Source organism: Cyanistes caeruleus, chromosome 2 (assembly GCF_971803275.1).
Source record: "Cyanistes caeruleus chromosome 2, bCyaCae1.hap1.1, whole genome shotgun sequence".
NCBI classification, from domain to species: domain Eukaryota; kingdom Metazoa; phylum Chordata; class Aves; order Passeriformes; family Paridae; genus Cyanistes; species Cyanistes caeruleus.
Window position 1 is genome coordinate 119,739,696 of NC_141702.1, and position 24,598 is coordinate 119,764,293.

The following is a 24,598-nucleotide window of genomic DNA, read 5'->3' on the forward strand; positions in this document are numbered from 1 at the left end:
CTTGGATAAGATTGTCAACTCTCTGAAATCCATAGAATGCTTTAGCAGAACCTAAATATATAGCAAAAAAAGTCCTGAAGGTGAAAATACTTCACCCCTGCAAAATCAAGTTCTTAAAGTTTAATCTTTCATTAAAGGGCTGTAAAATATTAGGAAAAAATATTTTGCAGTGTTTAGCAATATGTTGTTGATGTGTAAGTAATTTAAATGTTCAAGGCTTGCGTGTCAGGCCTGAAATTCTTGGGGATGGGAAGAAAGAAAGGAAAAAAAAAAAGAGAGGGGTGAGGTCAGAAGGTTTTGGTAAAAATCTTAAGGCAAATTCACTTTTTGTGTTGAGGCCAAATTTTCAGGTTTCTTTTACAACCAGCCCGGCAGGGGTGGTGCTGATCTGAGAGCACACTTCCAACCCTGGAATTTGAGGCCTTGAGGATAATGGAGTCTGTTTTGGTTTAAAAGCCCTGAATTTCCCACCCTGAGCAGAGATCAGGTCTAAAAGAAAATGGAAGCAGAAATGAAGGTTTCTGGGAAAGCAGAAGACCCTGGTTCCTCTCCTTCTGCAGCTGCTGTTGAAGCCTGGTTTAGAGTTGTTTTTTTGTTTACAACAAGGTGAAGACGCTGTGTTTCACATTCTTCCTTCCTTCAGGCTCCAGTGGCATAGAAAATGATGGGTAAAAGTTCAGGGACTGATTGCACTATTCATCAAGCCCCAAAATAAATATAGAAGCAAATATTGCAACATGCTTCTTTCCATACTAAAAAATGACTTTTAAAAAAACCAATTACATCTGAAACCAGAGAAGAGCAAAAAGTATGATTGGTAGTTGGATTTTGCAGCTGAAACACCGCTTCCTAATGAATATAATCTTAAATTTAGATTTGGTTAATGTGTTGTAGTTGAGGAACAAGCATAATGCAAGTGGTACAACCTGTGCCATTGATTAATACCTGTGGTATTGATCAGCCAGATAGATAGGATGAAATAAGTCTACCCTGGGGATAGCATGATTTTAATTTTTAATGCTCTTGAAGATACGCCCTATGGAGTAATTGCTACTAAAATGTGACGTTTATTTATTTATTTTTAAATGATTTCCAGGAATTGTCAGGTTTTAATGGCTGAATATTGATATGATGGTATGGCGAACAGCACAGCTATACTTCCAGGTTATGCCAGGATGAAGAGAAATCTCTCTGAATTTTGGTTTTGCTTAGTTAACTAATGGCAAAGATTCCGTAGGCAACCTTTATCATGAATATTTGGGGCTTTGGAATGATTTTCCCAGTTGGTACATTGTGCACACATGCAGGAGTATCTGGTCAAGTAGAAATAAAAGGAAAATGTCGCTTTGGCCCATTAGGTAGCATTTGGGATTTTTTAATTAATTTTTTTTTGAGAATCTGGTAGTTTGCCTTGTCATTCTAGCAGGTACTTGTGAAATCTGTATGATGAAAAAGTGACCTTTTTTTGGCTGGGGTTGCGATGCAGATGTGCCAAGCCTGAAGTGTGGCTGGTGCAGGCTCATTCTGTGTCTGTGGCACCCAGTGGAGCTGGATGTGCTGCTCCCTGGGGATGCCTGTCCCTGGGACAGGCCGCAATCTTGTGGCCCTGTTAGGAGATCAACCGGGATTTTTAATAATCATCCTGATGCAGGAAAGCTTGAAAATGTCAAACCCCAGTGTGTGGTGACGCTCCACACCAACACCGGCTGGCTGATGGCTTCTGTGGGGGATGGGCTGTGTCCAGCCAGCACAGCCTTGCAGGGCCAGCACTCGGATCTCGGCACACACATCACCAGAAAGCCCGAAGATCACATCCTATGTGCAGTTTATTACGTGTAAGCAGAAAAGGCCTCTCTGAGCAGAAACACAGAGCAATTTGTGGCTGTGCATTTGCCCTGCTCGGTGACAGATGGGACATTGCGCCACAGCCGTGCTGAAAGCTGCCTGGCCCATTTCTCTATCGGCACAAGGCTAAACTGAGGCAGAAAATGCTTTTCTTGCCCGTGCCTCGTGCTCTGGTAGAACAGAAAGCATCCGTGCCTACCTTTCGCCTCACAGAAACGTTCCGGTGTAACAACGCCTGGAAATCCTACAGCGTTCCCTCCCCTCCCCTTTGACACAAACAGCCTTTCTTTGGCTCTGAAGGGGTTCTGTGGGGCTGTAAATCCCCGCGGGAAGCTGTGGGCTGTGCAAGCCGCGTCTCCAGAGCCCAGCTCCGAGCTCTCCGGCTGCCATTGGCGGTGCCGCCGCCTCAGGGCCGGCAGCGGGCGGAGGTTGCGTAGCCGCGACCTCGGGCTGCCCTGACAGGAAGTGCAAAGCGCCGGGAGCGATCCGTGCCAGGGCCGGCCGCTCGCTGCACGCTCAAGATGGATGCCAAAATGGGTTAGTCCCTTTCTCCTGCTTTCTCTCTGCTACGCGCGAGCTCCGCTCCTTGGAGCTCTCGCTTTTCGTTTCTCTTGCTTCAAACAACACAGCGTCGCTCGCTTTAGCTCTTCTTTCATTTTTTTAAATGAGAATTATCAGCTTAAATATATCAGACCGCTTGTTTTTGTCATCAAACCCCGATATGATTTGCTGGGTTTTAAGTTAAATATCTGCAAGGAAAAGACTTTAAAGAATAGAACGCCAAAGCTATGGCAGCACTTGCTTTGAAAGCAAAATGTAACTGGATGAGTTGTGCATGTAAGGCACGGATGGTACAGGACTATTTTTAGACGTGCCAAGTGACAGTTCGTGCTTACCAAATGTAGGCAGCTGTTCTTGTTTTAGAATAAGCCTGTAAGACATGTATTAATATTATTTATTTTATTATTATTCGTATTGTATAAAGTGCAGCTCAGAACGGCTTCCATAAGGAAAGATGTTGTGGGGCCGTTGTTGAAAATTGGTTTGGGGTTTTTGTTTTTCTGGTTTTATTTTTAATCTGCTGTGAATATCTTGCGTGTAAGTTGAAGCCAGAAAGCTGTTTCTAGTAATGCTTTTAATATTTTCCTTTCAAAATAAACGCAAATAACTTGTTTCTAATCAGTTGGAGAATACAAATCGGATGAAATACAAATTTCATCTGCTTTCTTGGACTGCAAAATTACAAAGCAGTTTTTTCAGTGACTTAAACACCGAATTTCCTTTGAGGAATTTACTATGAAACCAGATCCCTATGTCATTAAGCCAGCACTCGTTTGATCGTTCTCTAAAAGGAGTGGAGATGGAACGAGGAGAAATGTTTTATGTGCAGCTTAACTCTGGTCCCGGAGCTCCTGGCGTGGGATTTTTCTTATTGATTACCGAGAACAAAAGACTTGATGGGTCGCTAAAGGCCATTTGGCTTTTGCTGTGTGCTTTAATTCCAGCAATGTACCTTTGTTTCTGGCATTCTGGAGCTGTCATACAGATGAATTACTCTCTTTACATTCCGTATAACTGGGCTAATGCATTAATGCATGGAATAAGTGATTTCCTATGGAGCAGGAGGAACCCAAGGCTTTAAAGCTGTGCAGAGAGGAGGGAGCAGCTCATTTACAGAAATAATGCTGTCTGCAGGGCTCATACTGAATGTGTCACCTGATACAGGGGCAGCACCAAATTTGAGTGCATGGATGCTCAAATTGCAGCATTTAAAAATAAACACAGTTTCAATACTTGCAGCAAATGCTTCAAACATATGAGAGGCTTTTTAAAAAAAAAATAAAAATAAGATGCCTTACATGCTTTAAGAGCACAAAATGCACCAACTGGTTTTGGCAAGACTGGTTGGTTGTGAAGATCTCAGCCAGGTGTTGAGGCTCCTTCCAGCTCAGTTTAGGTTTACAGGTTACAAGGATTCTTGGGTCAATCACACAGTTTTGTTGATGTTTAATGATGTAAGGTGTGCAGAGACAATAATTAATAATAGATTCTTTTGTGTCTGGAAGCAAAGGGAGAACCCAAAGAAGCAGCTAAATTTTGTGATTTCGACCCACATGAAAGCAGATGGTACGATGACTTGATTTTGTTTGATTCTTTACAAATGTTAAGGAAAAGTTGTGTTGCTTGGTGCCTGGACTGGAGTGGGAGGAGGAGTTTGGATTGGAGGTGCTGGGAGAGCAGGAGCGTGGTGGCCTCCGGGCGATGCTGCTCTATCTCTGCCCCCATATGTTTGTGCAGTCACGTGTGGTGGCAGCTCCAGCCCCTGATCTGGCTGGCTCCCGGCTTTCTGCCGTGGTTTTGGCACAGCACAGGCGCCCAGGCTGGAAGAAAGGAGTGGGATGGATGGTGCTGGAGGGGTGAGGCTGTTGTTTCCACAGTGCTTCTGGCCTGTGATAAACTGGAGGTGTTGGTGCAGCTGTAACCTGGCTCTGTCTGTGAGGCTGCAGGAAAACTTCTGCTGAAATGTGAATTAAATGTTAGGGTGGGCTGAAGTTTCTGACTATGGTTTTCATCTTGGAATAACTGGAAAGAACTTCAGCTCTTGAAAGCCTGGGAAAACACACCCCAGCCCCAGGGGCTTTGGCATGTTGTACCTACAAATGGGTTACACAGACTTTGCCCTACAGAGGCTACCAAGTGTTGAATGTTGGTGCTTGACTCTGTTTTTATCCTGCAATAATAGACACATTCTATTTTTTAAAATATTTCTGCAGTCATCCAAAAAAATCTGTTCCAGGCTGTGATATAGTGTTTTACAGTTAATTTTGGGGATGTTTAGGATGAGGCAGGATTGCTAAATATCCAGTGCAGTAGTAATATGTTTCTGTAATTCATCTTGAACTATTGCTGTTAACAAACAGAGCCGCAGTGGGTGTGTTGAGCCATTACCTATGCCTTGTGCAAGGGTGTACTTTGCTCTGAACAGTGATGCTAAAAATGGCATAATATTGTGTTCTCTAATGAGGGTCACTTAAGGAAAACTAAACTTGGTTTGCAAATGAAGTCTTCTGCATTGGAGCACAGCAGATTTAGCCTGGATTGACATTTCGGGGTGAGTATTCTCTCTTTTGATGGCTCAGTCTGTCACCCATAATCAACATTATAAACTGCTACAGGAATGTTTCCATCAAAAGAAAACAAAGTGAACTGTTAATGAGTCTTTGAGCAGTGCCTTTGCCTCTACCAGGCTTGGGAAGATGTAATGGTTTAGGGATCTGTTGGTGTCTTGTTATCTGTCCTAGCAGGGAGTTGGAATCAATCTCTCCAGGGAGTGACCTCCACAAAATGCCTGCCAGTGAGAGGAAATGAGGCACAAACTGCTGTGGTTCTGGTGCAGAACACAGCACAGCAGCTGAAGAGATGAATTCTGACATTGCTTAAGGGCATCATTGTTATAAAATTTAAACAATTGCATCTGGGGTAATCCTAATAGCAGTAATCCCAATAATCTGAAGTCCAGAGCAGAACCAGCACTAAATAACCTATTTCTAGTTGTGATTTCAGCTCTGGTTTGACAGGGGTTCGCGAGTTCTGCTCTCGGTGACTCTCAGCAGTCGAGTGAATAATGAAAAATTACTGCCTTGATACGAATGCCAAAGTGTCTTGTTCTAATTTCTTACCTCTTTCAAATTGTAGTTGTTGACCTCCTTTACTGGCGAGACATTAAGAAGACCGGGGTGGTGTTTGGAGCCAGCTTGTTCCTGCTGCTCTCATTAACAGTCTTCAGCATCGTGAGCGTCACAGCCTACATTGCCCTGGCCCTGCTCTCTGTCACCATCAGCTTTAGGATATACAAGGGAGTTATCCAGGCAATCCAGAAGTCTGATGAGGGCCACCCCTTCAGGTGAGATTTTTCTTTTAATTTGTGTTGTTTTGGAGAGCAGCAGTGTTGGCGCTGCCAGAAGCAGCGGGTGACGCGTGCTGCAAGACGTTGCATAATAACGTAAATAGACTGCGCTGAAAAATGTGTTCACCACTTTCAGATTTTCTCAGGAGTCAGACAGTTAATACAGAAAATGGATTGAGGGCTTGGTACAAGGGATGGAAAAATCAGAATAAATGTAACGGGGTTTAAACTGTGACAAAGAGCAACTTTAATATTTTTGAAACTTTTAAGACCTTAAAACTTGTGGTTTAGTGTGCAGCAGTGTAGCTGTGCTCCCCACTTGCGAGGTCAGTGACAGGGTCCAGGTACCCACTGCTGCAGAACTGCCTCAGGAGAAAGCAAACCTCATTAATCTGTGTTGGAGAGCTTGTAGCAGTGTGTGTATCCCATTTCCCTGCCAGCCCTGTCCCACTCTGCCCAGCCTTGCTTCTCCCTGTTATTAATGAGTGAAGTGGCTCAGTCTCCCCTTGCAGCCTTCAGAAAGTCCTCTTTGCCTCTCTGTCTACAGCTTTCTTACAGATATTGTGGTATTCCCTTCTCCCCATCTTCTGTCAGGCAAGGTAAAATGTTTCTGTGGGTTTCCCTCCGTTCCTCTGAGATCACATGCAGTGGCTCCTTTTCCAGTGGAAGAATTTTGTGGGACAAAATTCTGGGGAAAAAACACCCCCTTGCTAGGGTGAATATTCCCCGTTGAAATCCATTTTGCTTCTCATTATCCAAACAAAAAATTCAAGTTTTTTCTTAGCAAGGACAAGCAGAACTTTTTCAACCCATGCTCTTTCTGTAGTTTTTTTCTAAGAATACCAATATTCCTATGTAGCTCCCAGACATTCTTGCCCAGCATCCCTTTTTGTTGCTTAACTTTTTCTGTATAGCTTAGCTACAAGAAGGATATTTTTACTTGAAAAACCCCATGAGAGGAATTGGATTTTTAATGCAGGCACTGAATATCTTGTGGATGAGCTGGGAAGGGTGAGCAGATGGATCCAAGGGTAGATGGCAGAAATGTAGCCTTGAAATGGCCACTTGCTGCAGTTAGCATTTGAAGTATTTTCATTTGTCTTGGACTTGCCACAAGGTCATGTTCAGCTTTGCCTTAAATGACATCCATGGGAACATTGTGCAATTTTCTTATTAAAAAAATCCCCAAACAAAACCACCCCAAAGCAGAATCCCCTAAATGAAAGTTTAACAACTGGAAAATGAGCTCTGTGCTACAGATGTGCTGCTTTGCTCCTTCTGCCTCCAGCATGCACATTAGATAAATAATTCATACTTTGTTTAAGGACTCCAAATTGCCACAGCCACTGCAACTACAGATAAGTGACAGTGGGGTGGAAGGAACATATAAGTGGATAGGGGTTTATATCTTAATGTAAAAGAACTGCTCTCACTAGCTGTAAGATTTTTTTTTTTCTAGCAAATGAGAAATTCAGGTCATTTTGCTGTGCCATATTACAGCTTAACAGTAACTCCACAAGGGCCTTCCAGGGGCAGAAATGCATATATTGCTTTTGTAGGATTTTTTTTTCCCCTTGTCTTAGCCTGCCCACCTTTTTTTGCCTGGTGCAGGTGAGTGAGTAAATAGCAGTGAGAAAACAAATGGTTCTCTAAGAGTAATTTAGGTTAGTTCTGTTGTTTCAGCTTCCTCACCCTGTGGAGTTTGTTTCTCTGTAGCATAGAAAGGAGGTTCTATTGACACTGTATCTAACACATAGATGAAGTTTGCAGGCTGTTACCCTGAGCTTTCCTGGCTGTCTCCTGCAGGGCTTACCTGGACTCGGATGTGGCCGTGTCCGAGGAGCTCATCCAGAAGTACAGCAACGTCGTGCTGGGCCACGTGAACGGCACCGTCCGGGAGCTGCGGCGCCTCTTCCTCGTCGATGACCTGGTGGATTCCCTCAAGGTGAGTTTGCCTCTGAGGACATTGACCCAGGTTAGCAAAGCCTGCTGCTTCTTGTGGAATGAGCAATGGCTCTGGTTAAGTAAATAACCAGGTGTAGTTTGCTCTTGGAAGTGTTTGGCACAGGGCTGGATATCGGGAGCTGCCTGCAGTGATGGGGTGGGTAAAGGATGACTTGATGTGCACATGAGCAGAGCAGTAACACAAATGGAAAGCAGAAATAAGCTGTGGCTGCCTGCAGCTCCCTGTTCCAGCTCCTCACTGGTGCCACTCACAGCAGGAATCTTCTGAAAAAACAAGCTGTGCTCCTGTCTGGGCACTGGGGGAGTGTCACTGATGTGTGTGTCCCTCTGGAAAACCTGGCTCTGGGCTGGATTGTCCCAGCCTGGTTTGGAGTTGGTTTTGTGTTTGTGCTTAGTGCACATTCTCAAACAGAAGTTCTTGTTCCAGCCCCTGGATTTGGGAGTGAAAGCTGCTGCTTTTAGTGATGGGAATTACTGAAATGGGGTTTGCAAATTACTCGACCTAGTGTGAGCAGTGCTGTATAACAGCTTGAGTACATCCACGTAGAATTTAATGGGATTTATTGAGAGTGGCAGAGCACAACTTATTGTGAAGAATAGTAATAAATTAAACAAAATGTAACCAAAAGAAAGAGAAAAAACCCAACAAAACACCCCCAATAAACCCTAAATAAAATAAAAGAATTGGCTGAATCCCCTTTAGTTTTGTGCTGGCAGAATTATATTCTCTCTTTTCAAGCTCTAATCACCTTTCTTTGTTTTTGAAACTGGTATTTCCTTTACCCAGTGTAGTGTGTTGTCCACTTCTTTTTCAGTTTGCTTAATCTTCTTGAAAAAACTTGCATTTATCCTGCAGTAAATCCCCTTACTTAGTGCTTTGTAAAGTCCTTTGAGTTGCTGTGGAGTTGGGGGAGGGGTTCCTTGTGAAACGTGGGGGAAAGCAGAAAGGCTGTCCAAGTCTTTGTTGTATTTGTGCAATGGCAATCTGCAGGCAGATCTCGGAATCTTACCCAGAGTTTGTAGATCCAGTTTCTCATTCTGCTCCAAGTTAAACACAGTTTGTGCCAGAAAAGCTGTGCCTGATGCCCTGCAAGGCTCCTGCAGTCAGGCAGTTCCCTCTGGAAGCAGGAGGAGAGGTGTAAGGGGGCCCTGCTGCTCCTGGGACAGATGGATTTTCTCAGGAGGGAGAGAGGACAGTGGAGTATTGGCCTGGGGGTTGTGCAATAATCTCCCTTCTCCCAAGGGGCTTTGTAGGAAAAGCCTTTTTAGGAGCTGGTTGTGCATTCTTTTTCTGGTTGTTTTTAGAGACATGATCAATAGTGCTGCTGCTAAAGTCCTGTTTGGATCTGATTTATGAACAGCACAGGAAAACTGGGAATCACAAGGTCCCTTGTGTTTCTGATTGAGCCCTTTGTGATCTGTGCCTTGGGCTGAGTTAGACTTCTCACACCATTTGTGTAGAGATCCCAACCCCTTGCAGTAAAGGAGAAGGGAGCAGTGAGCAGCCAGCTGCTGTTCCAGTCAACACTGGTCTAAAACCAAGGCCTTCTGGAGGAATTATGTTAGAAGCAGAATTAATTCCAGCCAGAATATCTTCAAGGCACTCTAATCACTTAAAATACTACAGTCCATAGGATAGATGTGTTTATTCAGCTGAACTAATTCCTTTCCCCTCTCTCCTTCTGACATTTTAAACGTTTTATGTAGGTTAATTAGTCTAATTTATGGTAGTTGGAAACAACCCTTTATCAGAAACCAGTGAATGTCAGGACAGTTCACAAGCACAGGTTACTGATTTTGAAAAGTTTGTGCTCGAGGAGAACGTTGGGATTCCAGGGTCTTATGTAATATAATGGCCCTGGTTTAAAAAATAAAAATATCTTGGCTTGTGTAGTTTAAACATCTTCACTATAGGAAACCACATGTTTATGTATAATTCAAGTTACAGAGCTTTAATGTAGAAAATGTCTGCAGGTCAGTTTATTGTGTGTAATAGTTCTGACTGTAAAATCTGTCTTGTTAAGATTTTTTTTCTTCTTTATTAAACAATGCTTCAGTCAGGGAAGTCTTAAAATGGACTAAATATTTATGCAGCACAAGGAGAAATTCCTCACAGCTCTTGAGGAGTAACTGCAGAAGAGCCCTTGCCAGAGCCCCAGAGGAAGCTGCATTTTGTCCTGGTAAAGGCTGTGCTGGCACTGGGCACGGCTGTTCCTGCTCAGCTGAGGCTTTGAGGAGCAGAGCTCTGTATTCTGGGTGTAGCAAAGAAAGGGGCATGGGATACTTCTGGATTTGCCCATTTTGGCTGGCAAAGCTGGGTTCAGTCCATCAGCCCCACAGGCACCGAGGTACCCGTCCTTGGGAGGGTCACACCAAGCTTGGCTCCCGAGCAGCTGGGAGGGGCAGTGTCAGCTCTGGAGCTGGATCCTGGGCTGCCTCCTGCTTCCTTTTTCTTGTCTTAGAGGTGTTTCAGGGAAGGGGATTTTTGTGTTTGTAAAGATCTCTGAGGTGTGTTTCAGGTAAGCTTTGTTGGGACTGTGAGAGGCTCACAGACAGTTTATAAGAAAAAGATAATAGAGACCAGTGAGTATGTGGGGTTGAGATGGACTCCAGGATTGGATAATCCTGTGAGAGCTGCTTGAGATGTTGTGAGGGTGCAGAGAGGGGAGTTGTAGGATCAGGGTCCCTCTCCAATCCAGTACCGTAAGTGAAGAGGATGAAAACTGCACATGCAGCAATTTGACTCTGCCCTGATGCTGTTCTGGACAGACTCTGGGTGGAGAAAAGCTTGTGTAGTCAAATGTGAACTCCTGGATTTTGCTCTTTCTTGAACCATAAATTCAATGCTCACTAAATAGGATAGTTGTGATAATTATTGGACTTTGGGATTGATTTGTGTCTTGTTACCCCTGTGCTTATGTAAACTCCCATTTTCTGCCCTGGGCAGAGTCATCAGCAGTGTTACTCCTGGCTGCTGAGCTGGCTGGGTGGTGCTGAGCTTCAGGAGTTGTGTCCGTGGGGAGCAGGTCATGGTTGGCTGTTGGGATGCAAGAGAACCATTGTGAGCCATCACACACTCGGGGGCTCTTTGCCCAGTGCAAGCTGGTGCCTTTCCTCCCTCTGGGGATGTGCTGCACGTGCAGCCTGTCCAACATGCAAGTGTGAAATGCCTGATGCAGAGAGGTCAGCTCCAGGCTCACCCTGCCACTGCAGGGCAGAACTGGGCCAGGCTTTGAATCAGTCATGGGGGGAGTTCAGCAAAATCTGCTTTATTTACTTGAGAAACCTGGCAGAACCCTTCAGTGCTGGGAATGCTGCAGCCTCTCTGAGGGTTAACTTTGTGCCCCTCCCTGGTGCTGCTTTGTCACATTCTCAAAAGCGCTGACAGATAAAGAACTGCATCACTTGCAGTTAAAGCACCTGAATTTTTAACAGGATCAGTTTTGAGTGAAGCTCTTGAATCGACTTAATTTTGTTGCAGGAGTCATGGAATTAAACTTGCATTGACCATCATGCCCTTATCTTGTTGCTGGCTGTTGATTTTGTTTGGTTTGGATATTTTACATCCTTTGATAAGCTAAAATTGGATGTTGGGATACCTAAGTTCAGAATGCCTTGGCTGCAGGCCAGTTACCAGGGTCCTGGCCCACACTCACAGTCCTGCACCCATGCATTGTTTTCCTTGCCAGCACTTTGTACCCGTCCTTTCCTTGGGTGCAGCTCCCGCCGATGGGAGCGTTTCCATCTTGGCTTGCTCTCCGTGCCCAGGTCTGCCCTCCCTGGTGCCAGTGCCAGCCTTCCCACGGTGTCTGTCCGGGGTTCTGCTGGAAACCATCCCCGTGTGCTGAGCTGCCCAGGGCTGGGGGCTCCAGGGAATAACCGCTGGGAAAGCCGCTGGTCCTGGCTGCTGCTCCGCTCCTCCGCAGCCCTGCAACTCTAGAAGGCAGCGGCTGATTTTCCTTGGGAGGAATCCTGCCCCGAAATAGAGCTGGCAGCCCTGGGCCCCCTCCCACTGCTATAGGTCAGAGGTGTGCCTGGGACACTCCACCTGGCACTAAACGTGGGCAGACCTTTGTGTGGAGCTGGGAAGCAGATTCTGTGTCCCACCAGGAGCTGGACAAATGGGAAGAGGGAACAGGGCTGGGATAGGGAGCCAGCAGTGGTGACAGTGTGGGGCTTTAGGGATGTCTTTGCTTCTGAGCTTGGCTGTGACCCAGAGCCAGCTTCCATGTTAGAGCACTTTTCACTCCTCTTGTTCCTAAACTTTTTAATATCCAAAGTGCATTTTGGGTTTTTTGAAGGAGAAAAGGTAAATGAAGCCCACCCTACCCCGTTATCTTCCAGCCAGGCTTTTCCTGATGTGACAGAGCCTGGTCTGGTCTGGTCCGAGCATGGCTGGGTGGACACTTGGGTGGCAGCAGGGCCACCACACGTGTGTGACCTCCTTTCTCTCTGGCTCTGTCATGCACCAGCCCCTTGGCCTCTCTGAAGGCCTGGCCTGTCCCCTGTCTCTGGAGGATGGCAGGTAGGAACTGTGTTTGCCCATCATTCCTCACTGTGGAATTGGCACAGGGCAGTGTCGGGCGCTGCTGACTCGGGCTGAATTGAGCCCCGTGACCTGGACGCAGGAGGCCTCGTATCCCATGACTGAATCCTTCAGCCATCTCATCAGCCAGCTCTGGTTACAGGAGGTGCACTTTGGGGCTGTTTAGTTTGGTATTTGTGTTTACAGCAAACTGTGGGGTGTCCTGGGCACAGACTGGGTGCTGACAGGCTCTTTTTCCCTTGCAGTTCGCAGTGTTGATGTGGGTTTTCACTTATGTTGGTGCCTTGTTCAATGGTCTGACATTACTGATCCTGGGTAAGTGTTTGACTCGTGTTACACACCTGCCACACCAGATAACCTTGGGGAAAGCAGTGGGGTCTGGTCAACACTGGCAGGCTGATCCTGCAGCCTCAAGATTATTGCATTTTTAGGTTTTTGTGGGGGTTTTTTTGATAACACAACAGAATGGATAATTTTGAGTTGTTGAATTCCTTGAGATTGCTGATTTCCAGACTATTACATTGTTTACAGGCAGGTTTGTTGTGCCTGTCCCTGCAGGATCTGCTGTGACTGTGTCCCACTGCAGAATTTAATTTCTTATATCCCAGAGCAGGCTGGCTTCAGGTGTCAAAACCAACTGATGCCTGAGCAGCCTTTGGGAAGAATTTGCATAACCCACAGTGGAAAAGTGACCTGTGACCAGACTTACTGTACTGTTGCTGAGACCTGGAGAACAGCCCAGGCTTTCCTTAATAGGGATTATTGAATTTACTGGCCAACAATTGGTGCATGGGGCTTAGGAATTCATTTTTCTTGTACCTTTTTGCAAGACATATCAAGGTGTGGAAACCAGTCCTTGTTCTGCCTGAACGCCATCCCTGCTGTCAATATTTATATGTTTGTGCTCTTTTCCAGCTTTGATTTCGCTCTTCAGTGTTCCTGTTATTTATGAGAGACATCAGGTGGGTGTTTAATAGAATTCATTAAATGTTTCATAAAATCAGCTGTGTTGAAGCAAAACTAGAAACAAATAATTCAAATTAATTTCAGTCTTCTGAAATATTTAAAGCCTTTAAAAACAGGCCTTTACCCAGGTGCCAGGGAAGGCTAGTTTAATTTGAAGCTCAGACTCTGTGTGCTTTCCCTTTTCCTTCTTGGTGTGGAAGAAGAGGTTTCCACAGAAAACTGTTCTGGAAAAGGCCTGATAAACTTGGAGGCCTTTTCTGCTGGTCCAGCTTTGGTCAGGACTTGGAGCAGCACTGGGCATGGTGTGTTGTTAATCCTGCTGTACCTTTTGGAGTTGATATTCAGGCTTGGCTTCCCAAAGCTCTGTGGAATTTGTAGCCCTGGCAAAAACAGGAGGTGGGAGCTGCTTGGCCCAGTCCAGTGCTGCTCTTGGGGAGAGACTCCCGTGTAAAAGGAGGAGGGAGGAAGGAGCCAAAGTAAAATGCTTTTGATTAAATTATGGCCAGGGCTGTCTTGGGCAGGTCACTGCACAGGAGGGGGGGAGCCAGCTCTGGCTCAGCCCTCCTGTCTCCCCTTTCAACAACAAGGCTGCCGTGGGGGGAGGCAGGAGCAGATGGTGGAGCCTCATGGGGCCTGGCCAGGCTCCTCCTCCACAGGGAAAGGCAGCCTGGAGCCCCGAGGCAGGAGCATGGATGGGTGTGGGGCTTAGCCTGAGCTGCAGCCTAAGCTGGTTACCCAGCCCAGCCCAGCTAAGCAGCTTTGCTGCTCTCTGGGGCCCAGAGGGGCCTGGCCCCACACCCACAACTGGGCCTTGACAGACCCGGGAGAAGCCAGGGATTGAGTCCTTTGGGGCTTTGCCCACCGTGCCTCCTGGTGGGTGCGTTCCTGGAGTTCTGGAATCCCACTGGGAAATAGCCCTGGCTGAGCTCCTGCTTCCCCCAGAGCTCTGTGGGACTCAGCCAGGCTCTGACTTGTGTGTGCTTCAATTGCAGGCCCAAATTGACCATTACCTGGGACTCGTGAACAAGAACGTCAAAGATGCCATGGCAAAGTGAGTTGGTTTGGGTTTCTTTATTTCCCTTAGTGCTGATGACAGCTCCTGGCACATGTGGTGCTCCTGGCTAGGACTAATGTGTTCTTCCATGTGCCAGGCCAAGGAGGGAAAAGGTCTCTAACTCTGGACTGGGTGGGAAATGAGCTCCTTCATTGCTGGTGCTGTCCAGAAATGAGCCTCTATTATTTCTAATAGAAATCTGTGTATTCCAACCCCTTAGTGATACCTGAGCCCTCAGCAGGTGCAGTTGAGGGGGGGAATGAGTTCAGCAGTTCCACTGGGCTCTGGGTACAAAGCTGTGTTGAGAGTTCTTTTGCCATGTTGCTGTGTCTAAGACTCCGTTTAACCTTTTCTTTTTTCCTGTTACTCAAATTTAGTTTTGTCTTTCTTCCTCTTGCAGGATCCAAGCAAAGATCCCCGGGTTGAAGCGCAAAACTGAATAAAAAAAGAAGCCTGAAGCAACTTATCAATAGGAAGTTCATCTTTTAAGGGGGAAAAATACTCATTGGATTTACACGGGGAGGGTCAGGGAATAGCAAACCCCTTGACATTGCAGTGCAATTTCACAGATCTTTATTTTTTAGCAACGCAGTGTTTGAGGAAAAATAACTGTTTTGACTGCCATGTGTTTCATCATCTTAAGTATTGTAAGCTGCTATGTATGGATCTAAAACTAATCATCTTTCCTTATCCTGTGTGCAGCACTGGCTAATACAAACGACTGAGACAGCTGTACATTTGCTTCATCAGAGGTAGTTCCTGCTGCGTTCCGGAGGTGTAGAGCAGGTGGGGCAGAGGAGAACACTTCCCAGTTTGTGCACTGTGTATGGTCTGTGTAGATTGATGCAGATTTTCTAAAATGAGATGTTTTAGAAGAATATACCAGTTTAGCAAGTTTTGAAAAATCTTGCCTTTTTGGTATGAGTATAGCTGTATTGTGATTTTATTGTTTTATCAATTGCCAATATATATATATATGTGTTTCACAAAGCTTAGATCTTTCAGCTGCTCCACAGTGCTTTGTATGTCAGAGAACTGACTGAGGCCTGGACGAGCTCCAGAGCACACAAGCTTGAGAAACTAAAAAGTCTCTGTAAACACTGGCATCTGTTGGAACCAACAAAAGAGAAAAGAACAAAGAACCTCCACCTAGAGTAAAAGAAAATTACAGCATACACTTTGTTGCACAAACGTACAGTAGTTGATCTTGAGCAAATACTTCTCCAGCTCTCAGACTCTGATAACTGTGGACCGAGTATCTAATGCTGCAAATGTTGTTTGGAAACTTAAAGCCCTGTCCTGTTATGCAAGAAATGATAAGTGAAAATTTATACACTTGCAGTTTGAGCTGTACTGAACTAAGTCTGTGGAATGCATTGTGAAATGTAAAAAAAAAAAAAACCAACAAAAAAGCAAAAAAAAACCCCAACAACCAGCCCCAAAACCCCAAGTATCAATAAAGCTTATAGACATAAAATAATACCGGTATTTGGCTTTCTTGAGGCAAGTTTAATCTATTTGTGTTTATTTGAAGTTCATTGTGATAAATATCCATTGTCCATGGTGGTGGCAGTAGTGTCCGAGTAGAGCGCGGTGCAGGGTGGGTTTGTCACGGTCCCTTTTCTTTCTCTGCACTGGTAAGGAGTTGCTCAGGGCCAGCTCCAGAGTCCCAGGGAGCTCCAGAGGGTGTCAGGTTCTTGGATTTTTAGACAGGAATGGTGGATGCCTTTTTCAAGTTTGAAGGAAATAAGTCCCAATAATCTTTCCAGGTCAACGTGTTGATTCTGATTGAAGAGCTGGACATTGAAAACTTGTGTACAAATTTATTTGAGATGCAGATTTTAAATGAATGGCATCTTGACCATTGAAAAATAGAAATTCATGCATTAATATTTCAGTTTACAGTAAAATACAGCATTACTTCTGAGCATTTTATACAGGAAGCCAGACCATAGAAACATACAAACCGTAAGTAAGTGGTTTCCTGACAGACACTATTGCTTGAAGATATTTCTCACATCACTGTTGATTAATTCATTCTGCCACGCAACTGGTTTTATTTGGGATACAATCAACGTGGAAGGAAGGCAAACATGAGTGGTTACAACACAGGCAGAGGTGCTCACTGCTGGCACCACCTGACAGAACAGGATTTGATCCCGAAGGTTTCTTTAAAAAACAGACTGCATAGGGACTCGTACTGTGTATCTGACAAACTGCTCTGCTGTATAGTCATATAAGGCATTAATAAATTCAATTGTAAAAAAAAGGTGATTCTTTGAGGTTGCTGAAGCACTTTGTGTGTTAAACAGACAGGAATCCACTCCTTTAATGGGATGTTTTTGCTACTTTTCTATGCAGTGGGCAGCAGAAACGGACTGGCAGGAAGGTTCCAGAATTCAAAAGCCTATTGTCCTGCACTGGGACTAAAGCACTATTGCTTTTCAGAGACTAAATGTAAGTCTAAATGTTTTACTTTAGCCTTTATTTCTTTCAATTAAGAAATTCAAATTATTTCAAAATATGGATGTTGATCCATGCCCAGAATCTTAAGTATCTTAAATACATATTTTGACATTGCCCATATTTACTATTCCTTTTTAAACTTCCTCCAGTTCCACTTTTTGAGTCCTGTGAGTTTTTTGTTTTGACAAGATATTCTAACAAATAGTGAAGGGCTTGAGTTGCCTTTTGGGAATATCTGTCCATGGTTCCAGTTCCTCACGGAGGCAGCTCTCCTTTGCTGTCCCTCAGGCCTAGGGGCTCTGTGGGGTGAGGGAGAAGCAGGGACAGGGAGAGGAACCCAGAGTCAGCCAGGAAAAGCTTTTCCCAAAGAAAACAAAGGTGCATTTCCTGGTTCCAGGGGATTGATGTTGTGCTTACAAGCAGCACGGACTGGCTGGAGGGCACACGTGGCCCTGCTCTGGGGACATTGCAGGGATTCCTTTGGAGGCTTAGGATGTCCCCCCAGAACTGGAAATAGGAACTGATGGAGGCTTTCCCACCAGGCCGAGATTCTGGCTGGCCACTGCCTGTAGGAGTGTAAAGCACATTTTCCCAGAAACGGGGAGCATGCAGGAACACTTGGGGAATGACTCCTCAATCTTGGTGTTAAAATCTCTTGAACCAAGTCTGTCCAAAGGCTCTCCTCTCACTCACTGCTGGAGTTGAGCTTGCACTGCTGGCTGCAGGAGCAGCTGCCCAGGAGCTGCCGTCCCTTTTTGGCCTTCTGCCAGCACAGAGCCGCTCGCTGTCGGAAACACGGGCAGTTCACTTGTGAAGGAATTAAAAACCCAAAGCAGAAACCAGGGATAATGTAAGTACCCAGCTGGAAAAGGTGAGAATGGTTTAGCCCTCCTCTGGGTGAGAGTCATAGCACCATGTGTGAAAAGCAGGTGGGGGAGGCAAGGCTGCAGCCCAAACTACTAGAAAATTATTCCAAGGCACTTCATGGATAGAAAATTCTGCCAAATATATATATTTAAAAATAAAATGGACTTAAAAAAAAAAGGATACTTTGCTCCTTCAATTAATGAAAGCTGAAGGATGACTTCCCCCCTCCCCAGCCTGCTGTTAAATCCTCCCAGCTTTACTGAGTGCACCAAATTGGAGTTTTAAAGAGGTGTGGTTAAAACCCACCCACTTTTTGAACTTTGTTCAAGCCACAAATTTGGAAATTAAAGGGCCCAGCATTTTGTCAGCGTTTTCTCCCTTTTCAGACACGGTTTGAACAACACAGTATTAGGCAAAAGCAGCTTTGTGAGTGAACCGTTCATCCCTTTGGGATCCCCAGGTTACCCTTCAGACCTCAGCTTCCTTCGCAAGGGCGTTGGGCTTTCCAACGCCAGCTCCCATTCCCTCTCGCTAAGTTGGGATGAGTGATCTGGAAATGTCAGCCTGCAACAGGGCTGGGATTCCTGCAGCCCCAGGGACATTCATTCCCTCGCTGGGGCAGGACAGCAGCAGCCAGGGGCTCCTCAGAGACAGCGCCACACAAACACACTGTGGAGACAGGAGGAGAGCAGGGATTGGCCTTTGGCACAGCCCAGGGAGCCAGGAAAGTAAACACACCGGGTGTGGGGAGTACAGACTGTGTGTGTGGCTGCAGTGTGAGCACTGTGTGTGCTGTCTGTGTATGTGGGAATTGTGTGTGTGCGACTGAGTGTGCTGTCTCTGTGTGTGCTCTGTGGGCAGTGTCTGCACTGTGTATGTGTGTGCTGTGCCTGGCTGTGTCTCTGTGTGTGTCTGAGTGTATCCGTGCGTGTGCACTCTGTGTATCCATGGCTGCTGTGTGTGTGTGCATTCTGTGCACTGTGTAAGTGCAGTGTGTGTGTGGGATGTATCTGTGTGTGTGCAGTGTGTACACGTGTGGCTGTGTCCCCATGTGTGTGCACACACACGTGTGTGGCTGTGTGCCTTTCTCTGGGTGTATCTCTGTCTGTGTGTGCGTGGCTGTGTCCCTTTCTCTGGCTGTCTCTCTGTGTGTGTGTGGCTGTGTCCCTTTCTCTGGCTGTCTCTGTGTGTGTGTCTGTCCCAGTCCCAGCCCCGGTTACCTGCAGTCGTCCCCTCCGGTGCTCACCACGAACTTGTCGTCGTGTGAGAAGCGGATGTTGGTGACGTGCGCTGAGTGCCCAAAGTACCGCTTGTGTTTGGCCTGTGGGACAGGAGAGCAGCTCAGGGCTGGTGCCAGGCACAGTCTGTGCCCCCAGCCATCCTGAGCCCGAGGCCTTTTCTCTCCTGGGAGCTGCCTGTGGATGGGCCATGCTGGTTGGGTGCTGCAGGAACTGCCTGGGGCACAGCCCGAGCAGTCTGGATGCCGTAGGAGCTTCCTGAGGATGGCCCACGCTGCTTGGGTGCTGTGACAGCTGTGCCCAGGGGTTGGGGAAAAGCAAAAGCTGCTCAGGTGAAAATCAAACAGGCACTTACAAATTTCTCCGTGCATGGGAAGTCAAACAGCTTGACCAGGCCGAAGTCATCTCCTGTGACTATGTTCAGGCCAGCGTGGGTCACACAGGCACAGTTGACATCTGCTTTATCTGCATTTCGTGGCCAGATCCCAATGACTTCATCTCCAAGAATGCTGTCCAAAATCAAGGTAAATAACATGTATTAGACCATAAGACTTAAAGCCAACACAGGTCAGTAATAAGAAATTGCTGCATTTAAAATAAAAATGTCCCCTCTAAATGACTGGCCTGGGCTCATCATGGAGACTGTCACACATACAGCATTTTTATGTGATTCTTAAGCAATCTCTATCCATTAATCCTTAGGTTTATTTCCCAGGAAACACTGGCATCATTCTACACCAGCACCTTGTGCAGCTCTGGTCTTCCTCTGGGATTTCTGACTACACTGTTCCTTAGCCATGAGTTCCTGACTGAGGGAATGCTTGTTTGCATGTCCACTTGTTCTCAGAAATAGCTGTTCTGCCCTGGCTTCAGTTCTCTGTAATCATTTACCCACAGAGTTACAGCCAGGGGCATCTGCCCCCTCCTAGCAGCTGTCAAGAGTCCTCTGAAATGGTGAATTTGGGGCAGATTTTTGTGCCAGCAGCGCAGTTAGAGTAGGAGGATTCTCATTTTACCTTCTCCTAGCCCTGCCTGGTTCTCACCCACTGCCAGCTCTGCCTTTGGCCTGTCCCACTTCTCGCAGGCGGAGCACAGCCACAGTTCTGCAGTGCTGGGAGCAGATTCCTGTGTGCATCCACATCAGGAACTGTTTTAATGACACAACAATCAAATGTTTCCAAGCTTCCATGCTGCTGGTGTTTGCTGATGTGGGACAAAGCTGCCTGGAGTGGCCCAGAGCCGTGTGAGGGGCCTGCCATGAGTGGCAATGAGCCACTGTGGCTCTGTGACAGCCCCTGGTGTAGTTAGCAGCACCAATTACCGCAGACACCGAGCAGCCACGGCTGTGTGTAAAACCCAGGGGTGTCAGAGCTCTGAGGAAGCAGAGGCTGGGTGTGCTCCCAGGTTTGCCAGGCCCTGGGGACGTGTCAGCACCGACACAGCCAAAGCTGGGAGCTGGCCCCACGCTCCTGTCAGGTATTACCTGGTCCACGTGGCCCAGGTGATTTTCTCTATGACTGCAGGGTCTGTGATTTGCTTTCCCAGTGGCACCTCGTGAACTTGACGCTTGTAGGCACCTGTGGATACCTGAAAGTGGGAAAGGGAAAAACCTGGAAACTCTGCTATAAATACATCATTTTCTTCATGAGTTCCAGCAGTCTTAACAGGTTTTATCATAAATTAACCATCTAGCATGACATTATCTTTTTTCCTCATTATCTGGAATTCATCACATGCCCTATAAAGAAATAAAGTTACAGGATGATGATGGAAGGAGATGTTCATGTGCAGAGCTGACAGATTTTCTCTCCTCTACTTTATTTCAACCTAATTTTACTAAATCAGAAACATTTCTGAAGGAAACCTCTTCAAATCAACAATTTAATTAAAACAAATTAACCCAGCTCTCACACACATCCCAGCCTCAGGGAGGAAGAGAATTGCTTTCATATGGTTATAATCCACAATTTGTGTTTAGCATTGTTCCCATTCCATTGATGTAGGGTGATGCTTTGCCGTTAGCACAGCTGGAGTGCTCCAGGGGCTATCCCAGACATACCTGGATGTACCTGCTGTCTGCAGAGAAGTCCATCTGTATGACAAAACTGGCAATGTCCTTGCAGTAGCCAATTCGGTTTAGGGTTGTGCCTTGAGTGAGATCATAAAAATCCACAGTATGTTCTTGTGAGCCCACTGCCAGAAACCTGTTATCTGGACTGATCCTAGACAATAAAACGTGGGGTGGGATGTCACTGGCTGGTTCAGTGCAAGATTTGCATTTGCTAATGTGACAGTAACTTTTTTTTAATGGAAAACACAAAAAACCTATCAACAGCAAGACTGAGCCCAACCCCAAACTTGATGCTCAAGAGAAGAGGAAGACTCAGGATATCTCTGACAGAGGACAGGGTTAGATGAAATTTTGGGAAGGAATTGTTGCCTGTGAGGGTGGGCAGGCCCTGGCACAGCGTGCCCGGAGAAGCTGTGGCTGCCCCTGGATCCCTGGAAGTGTCCCAGGCCAGGCTGGATGGGGCTTGGAGCAGCCTGGGATAGTGAAAACGTCCCTGCCCATGGCAGAGGGTGGGATTGAATAAGCTTTGAGGTCCCTTCGAAGCCAGCCCATTCCATGACTCTGTTCTATATTGTCTGTGGTTAAATGATGTTCATGTTGCACTCCCATAAAGCCACAGCATGGAGTGTGCAGTGACAGCAATCCTCTTGGAGTCAGCAACAGGAACTGCAATCTGCAGAATTCATTCCCATAATTACAGCTGTGCAGTGTGGCTGTAACTGAATTAAAACACCACCACAGTGCCCTTCACCAGCTCTCACAGCTTTCAACTCACACAGGCTTACAAAACCTCTGCAAATCCACTTGGCACTCGAAGGCCGTTTCCTCGAGCCTCGTGTTTTGAGCACCTCCTACCTGATGTCCTGAATTGCAGATTTCCTGTCCCTCTTCTTGCCCCAGACCTTGAGGCTGTTGACCAGCAGGACGATGAACTCTCCGTTCCTCATGCCGATGGCCACCATCTCGCCGTCGGGGCTGTAGGCGGCGCAGCGCGCGGGGTGCCCCAGGCTCACCTTGTTCACCAGCTTCTGCGGGGACACACGCAACAGGCTCACACCTCCCCAGCACACGGACAGCTTCCAAACACAACGTGTATGAAACTTGCTTAATTAAAAACAAATCGTCTCTGTTTCCCTCTAAACAGAAACCTGAAATGTCACACCGAGACTCGCATCCCACCAGGCATATGTCGCTAGGCAGACTTCAAAATAGAGATGTGATTCGGATGGGGGGTTCATGTTTGCATTATTTTGTAGACTGACATCCACTTTCACACCAGAAAAAGGACTTTTTAGCAGGAGCTGAAAAATCTATTTCCTAATTTGTTTCAAGGGTGGCTTTGACACCTTCAACAAACTGCTGATTGGCACAGAGCTTTCCAATTCCAAACGCCCTAGAAAGTTCTTGGATTTTCACCTAGCTGGTTGTATTTATAATATATTCGTTTTTCTCATTCAATTAGTTCCTGATAGCTCAGGTAACAAGCTTTTGAAAAGGTTTATGCTGGCCAAAGTGAGCAGAAACATTTTTGGTGGGTTTTTTTTTTCCAAATGTTTTATTTGTTGTTTTTAAAAATGGTTGTTAGTCAATTTGGCTTGGAAAAATCCCTGAGGCAACATGCAGAGTTCCAAAGGAAGGCTCTGAAGGGGAGGGAGCCGTGCCTGCCAGGAAGGCAGAATGATGGCCAGGGGCTGTGTGTGACAGCACAGTCTGTGTCACCCAGACTGGCAATGTGGAACTAAAACGCTTCCTTGGTCCCCCAGGCTGCAGATTTAGATCACAATAAGCGATGCCCATCAAGAGGCACTCCATGTGTGTGTGCTGGTGAGTCCCTGCATTCCTCTGGGAGTGATGGCTGTGGGACACCTCTCCTGCACCAAGGATTCACCTTCACACTCACAGCAAGGAAAGAACTGGGGCCAAACAAAGCCAAAACCTGCTCAGGACAGAGGCAAAACCCTGCTCTCATCATTCCAGAGCTGCTCAAAGGCACAGCTGGAAAATTGTGTGCTTGGATAAAATGTTCCTTTGTAATCGCTCTCTCTTACGTTCATGGTACTCACTTTGTCCGACAGGTCCCAGATCCTGGCTGTTCCGTCATTGCTTGCAGAGATAAATATGTCTTTGGAGGGGTGAGTTGCCAAGCCCCAGATTTCCCCTTCCATATGACAGTCAATTAACAAGTTTGAAGCAGCATTTTTTTCTCCTACTTCAAGGATTTCTCCATCTTTTGTTCCCACTAAGATTTTCCCCTGTTTGTAGGCAAAGAAAAGGAGTGGAGAGAGGTGGTCAGTGTAGCAGGAACTGCCATGGTCTAAACTGCCACAGCTTCCTTGGCAAATACTTGGAAATGCATGAACAGATTAAGTCTGTAATTGGTTAATGGCTGCTTGATTGGAAAGATAAAACAACATTCCTCAGAGGTGGTGTTATCAAGGAATGTGTCGGATTCCTGGACAAAATGCAATAGAGACAACTAATAACGGCTGGGAGGTGCCATCCTGTGCAGCATCACAGCTCCTTTCTCATTTACAATTCAAACACATGCAAGCGTGACTGCAGCAAGTCAAATCACTCTGTAATTTCCACTTTACCAAAACTCACGGCCTCCCAGTAACTCCCAGTGGGCGTTTTGTGGCTTTAAAGAACAGAGAGAAGCTCAGGGAAGCAGCTGAGGCCGCTCCTCACCTTGCCCCGGCACACGGAGCGCACGCACTCGATGAGCTGCCCGGTCTCCAGCTGGAAGGCTCGGCACCGCTTCATCTCCTGGTCCCACAGCTTCACTGCTCCTCCCTCCTTCGTGCTGCAAAGGAGGCTTGCTCTTACCTGCAGGGCTCCTTGACACACAGACATCCCAACAGCATTTTTCTACTTGAATCACAAAACATACATTGACCCACCCTCCACTCCATATCAGGACACCTCGTTATGGTGCAATGGGAAGTAAATAATAAAACAATTAAATGCTTTCACACTTCATGTTTTAAACAGCACTGTGATCTGTACAAACCAAACTGTTGTTTCTCCTGCCACTAATCTCAACTCTCTGTTTCTTGTGGTAATCCCAACACCTGCAGCATCTCCACAGGGAAAGGCTGTCTGTAGCTTGACAGAACAAAAGAAGGGAACTCCACTTATGGCAGGAGCTCAGGCAACGAGAGCTTATCCAGGTGTTTGGATCAATCCCAAAGAGGTTCAGTGTGGCCCTGCTGCAGAACTTGTGCCACTGTGGCCTTCAAGTGTCCTCCTTTAGTCCTTCACTTACTGAGCCACCTGGGCAGGTTATGCAAAACTGAGAGTGAAACAGCTACAGCATAGAGACTGTTAATCTCTGGGGTGCTGGATAGACAATGAAAACAAAAACCACACAAGAGAGACAGAAGTTGGGCACTTTAGGAAGATCCTGTGTCTTACGGCCTCTCCTTCCCTCCAGTGACAATGAGCCCGTCCCGCAGAGTCGTGTACATGGTGAACACTGGTCCCGTGTGAGCCTTGGCCACCAGCCTGACCAGGAAATGATCCTTCCACACGTACACATCTCCATTGATGGCACCAGTGAACGTGAGGTTATTCTGCAACAGACAGCAGCAATCTCTGATACAACACACACCTCGGCATTTTTGATCAGCTTCAAGTCAAATTCTTTAAATGAAATTTAAAAGTCCTTAATGAC

General features: G+C 46.3%; 2 protein-coding genes and 1 long non-coding RNA gene across 30 annotated transcripts in view; 2 read left to right on the top strand and 1 right to left on the bottom strand.

Moving 5' to 3' along the window:
• Nucleotides 1–14,745, top strand: part of RTN4 (reticulon 4) — an 86,240-nt gene extending 71,495 nt beyond the window's left edge. For 16 of the 17 annotated variants that reach the window (XM_086875102.1, XM_086875103.1, XM_086875104.1 and 13 more), the window contains 6 exons: nt 5,542–5,749; nt 7,559–7,697; nt 12,509–12,578; nt 13,179–13,225; nt 14,222–14,280; nt 14,684–14,745. In XM_086875102.1, coding sequence (XP_086731228.1) covers nt 5,542–5,749; nt 7,559–7,697; nt 12,509–12,578; nt 13,179–13,225; nt 14,222–14,280; nt 14,684–14,726 — 566 coding nt within the window. In that variant the 3' untranslated portion in view covers nt 14,727–14,745. Of the gene's footprint in view, nt 1–1,765; nt 2,383–5,541; nt 5,750–7,558; nt 7,698–12,508; nt 12,579–13,178; nt 13,226–14,221; nt 14,281–14,683 lie in introns of those variants that run through there. The other variant, XM_023947717.2, reaches the window with a different exon arrangement.
• Nucleotides 14,746–15,771: 1,026 nt separating this feature from the next.
• EML6 (EMAP like 6) overlaps nt 15,772–24,598 on the bottom strand; it is an 88,132-nt gene continuing 79,305 nt past the window's right edge. For all 12 annotated transcript variants that reach the window (XM_086875100.1, XM_086875095.1, XM_086875092.1 and 9 more), the window contains 9 exons: nt 24,340–24,497; nt 23,614–23,728; nt 22,989–23,177; nt 21,781–21,953; nt 20,914–21,076; nt 20,338–20,441; nt 19,210–19,363; nt 18,837–18,937; nt 15,772–18,285 (listed from right to left, as the gene is read on the bottom strand). In XM_086875100.1, coding sequence (XP_086731226.1) covers nt 18,261–18,285; nt 18,837–18,937; nt 19,210–19,363; nt 20,338–20,441; nt 20,914–21,076; nt 21,781–21,953; nt 22,989–23,177; nt 23,614–23,728; nt 24,340–24,497 — 1,182 coding nt within the window. In that variant the 3' untranslated portion in view covers nt 15,772–18,260. The remainder of the gene's footprint in view (nt 18,286–18,836; nt 18,938–19,209; nt 19,364–20,337; nt 20,442–20,913; nt 21,077–21,780; nt 21,954–22,988; nt 23,178–23,613; nt 23,729–24,339; nt 24,498–24,598) is intronic.
• Nucleotides 19,291–23,274, top strand: LOC147655176 (uncharacterized). Its single transcript, XR_015282479.1, has 3 exons — nt 19,291–19,378; nt 23,001–23,057; nt 23,188–23,274. It is a non-coding gene; the product is annotated as an uncharacterized LOC147655176 (long non-coding RNA).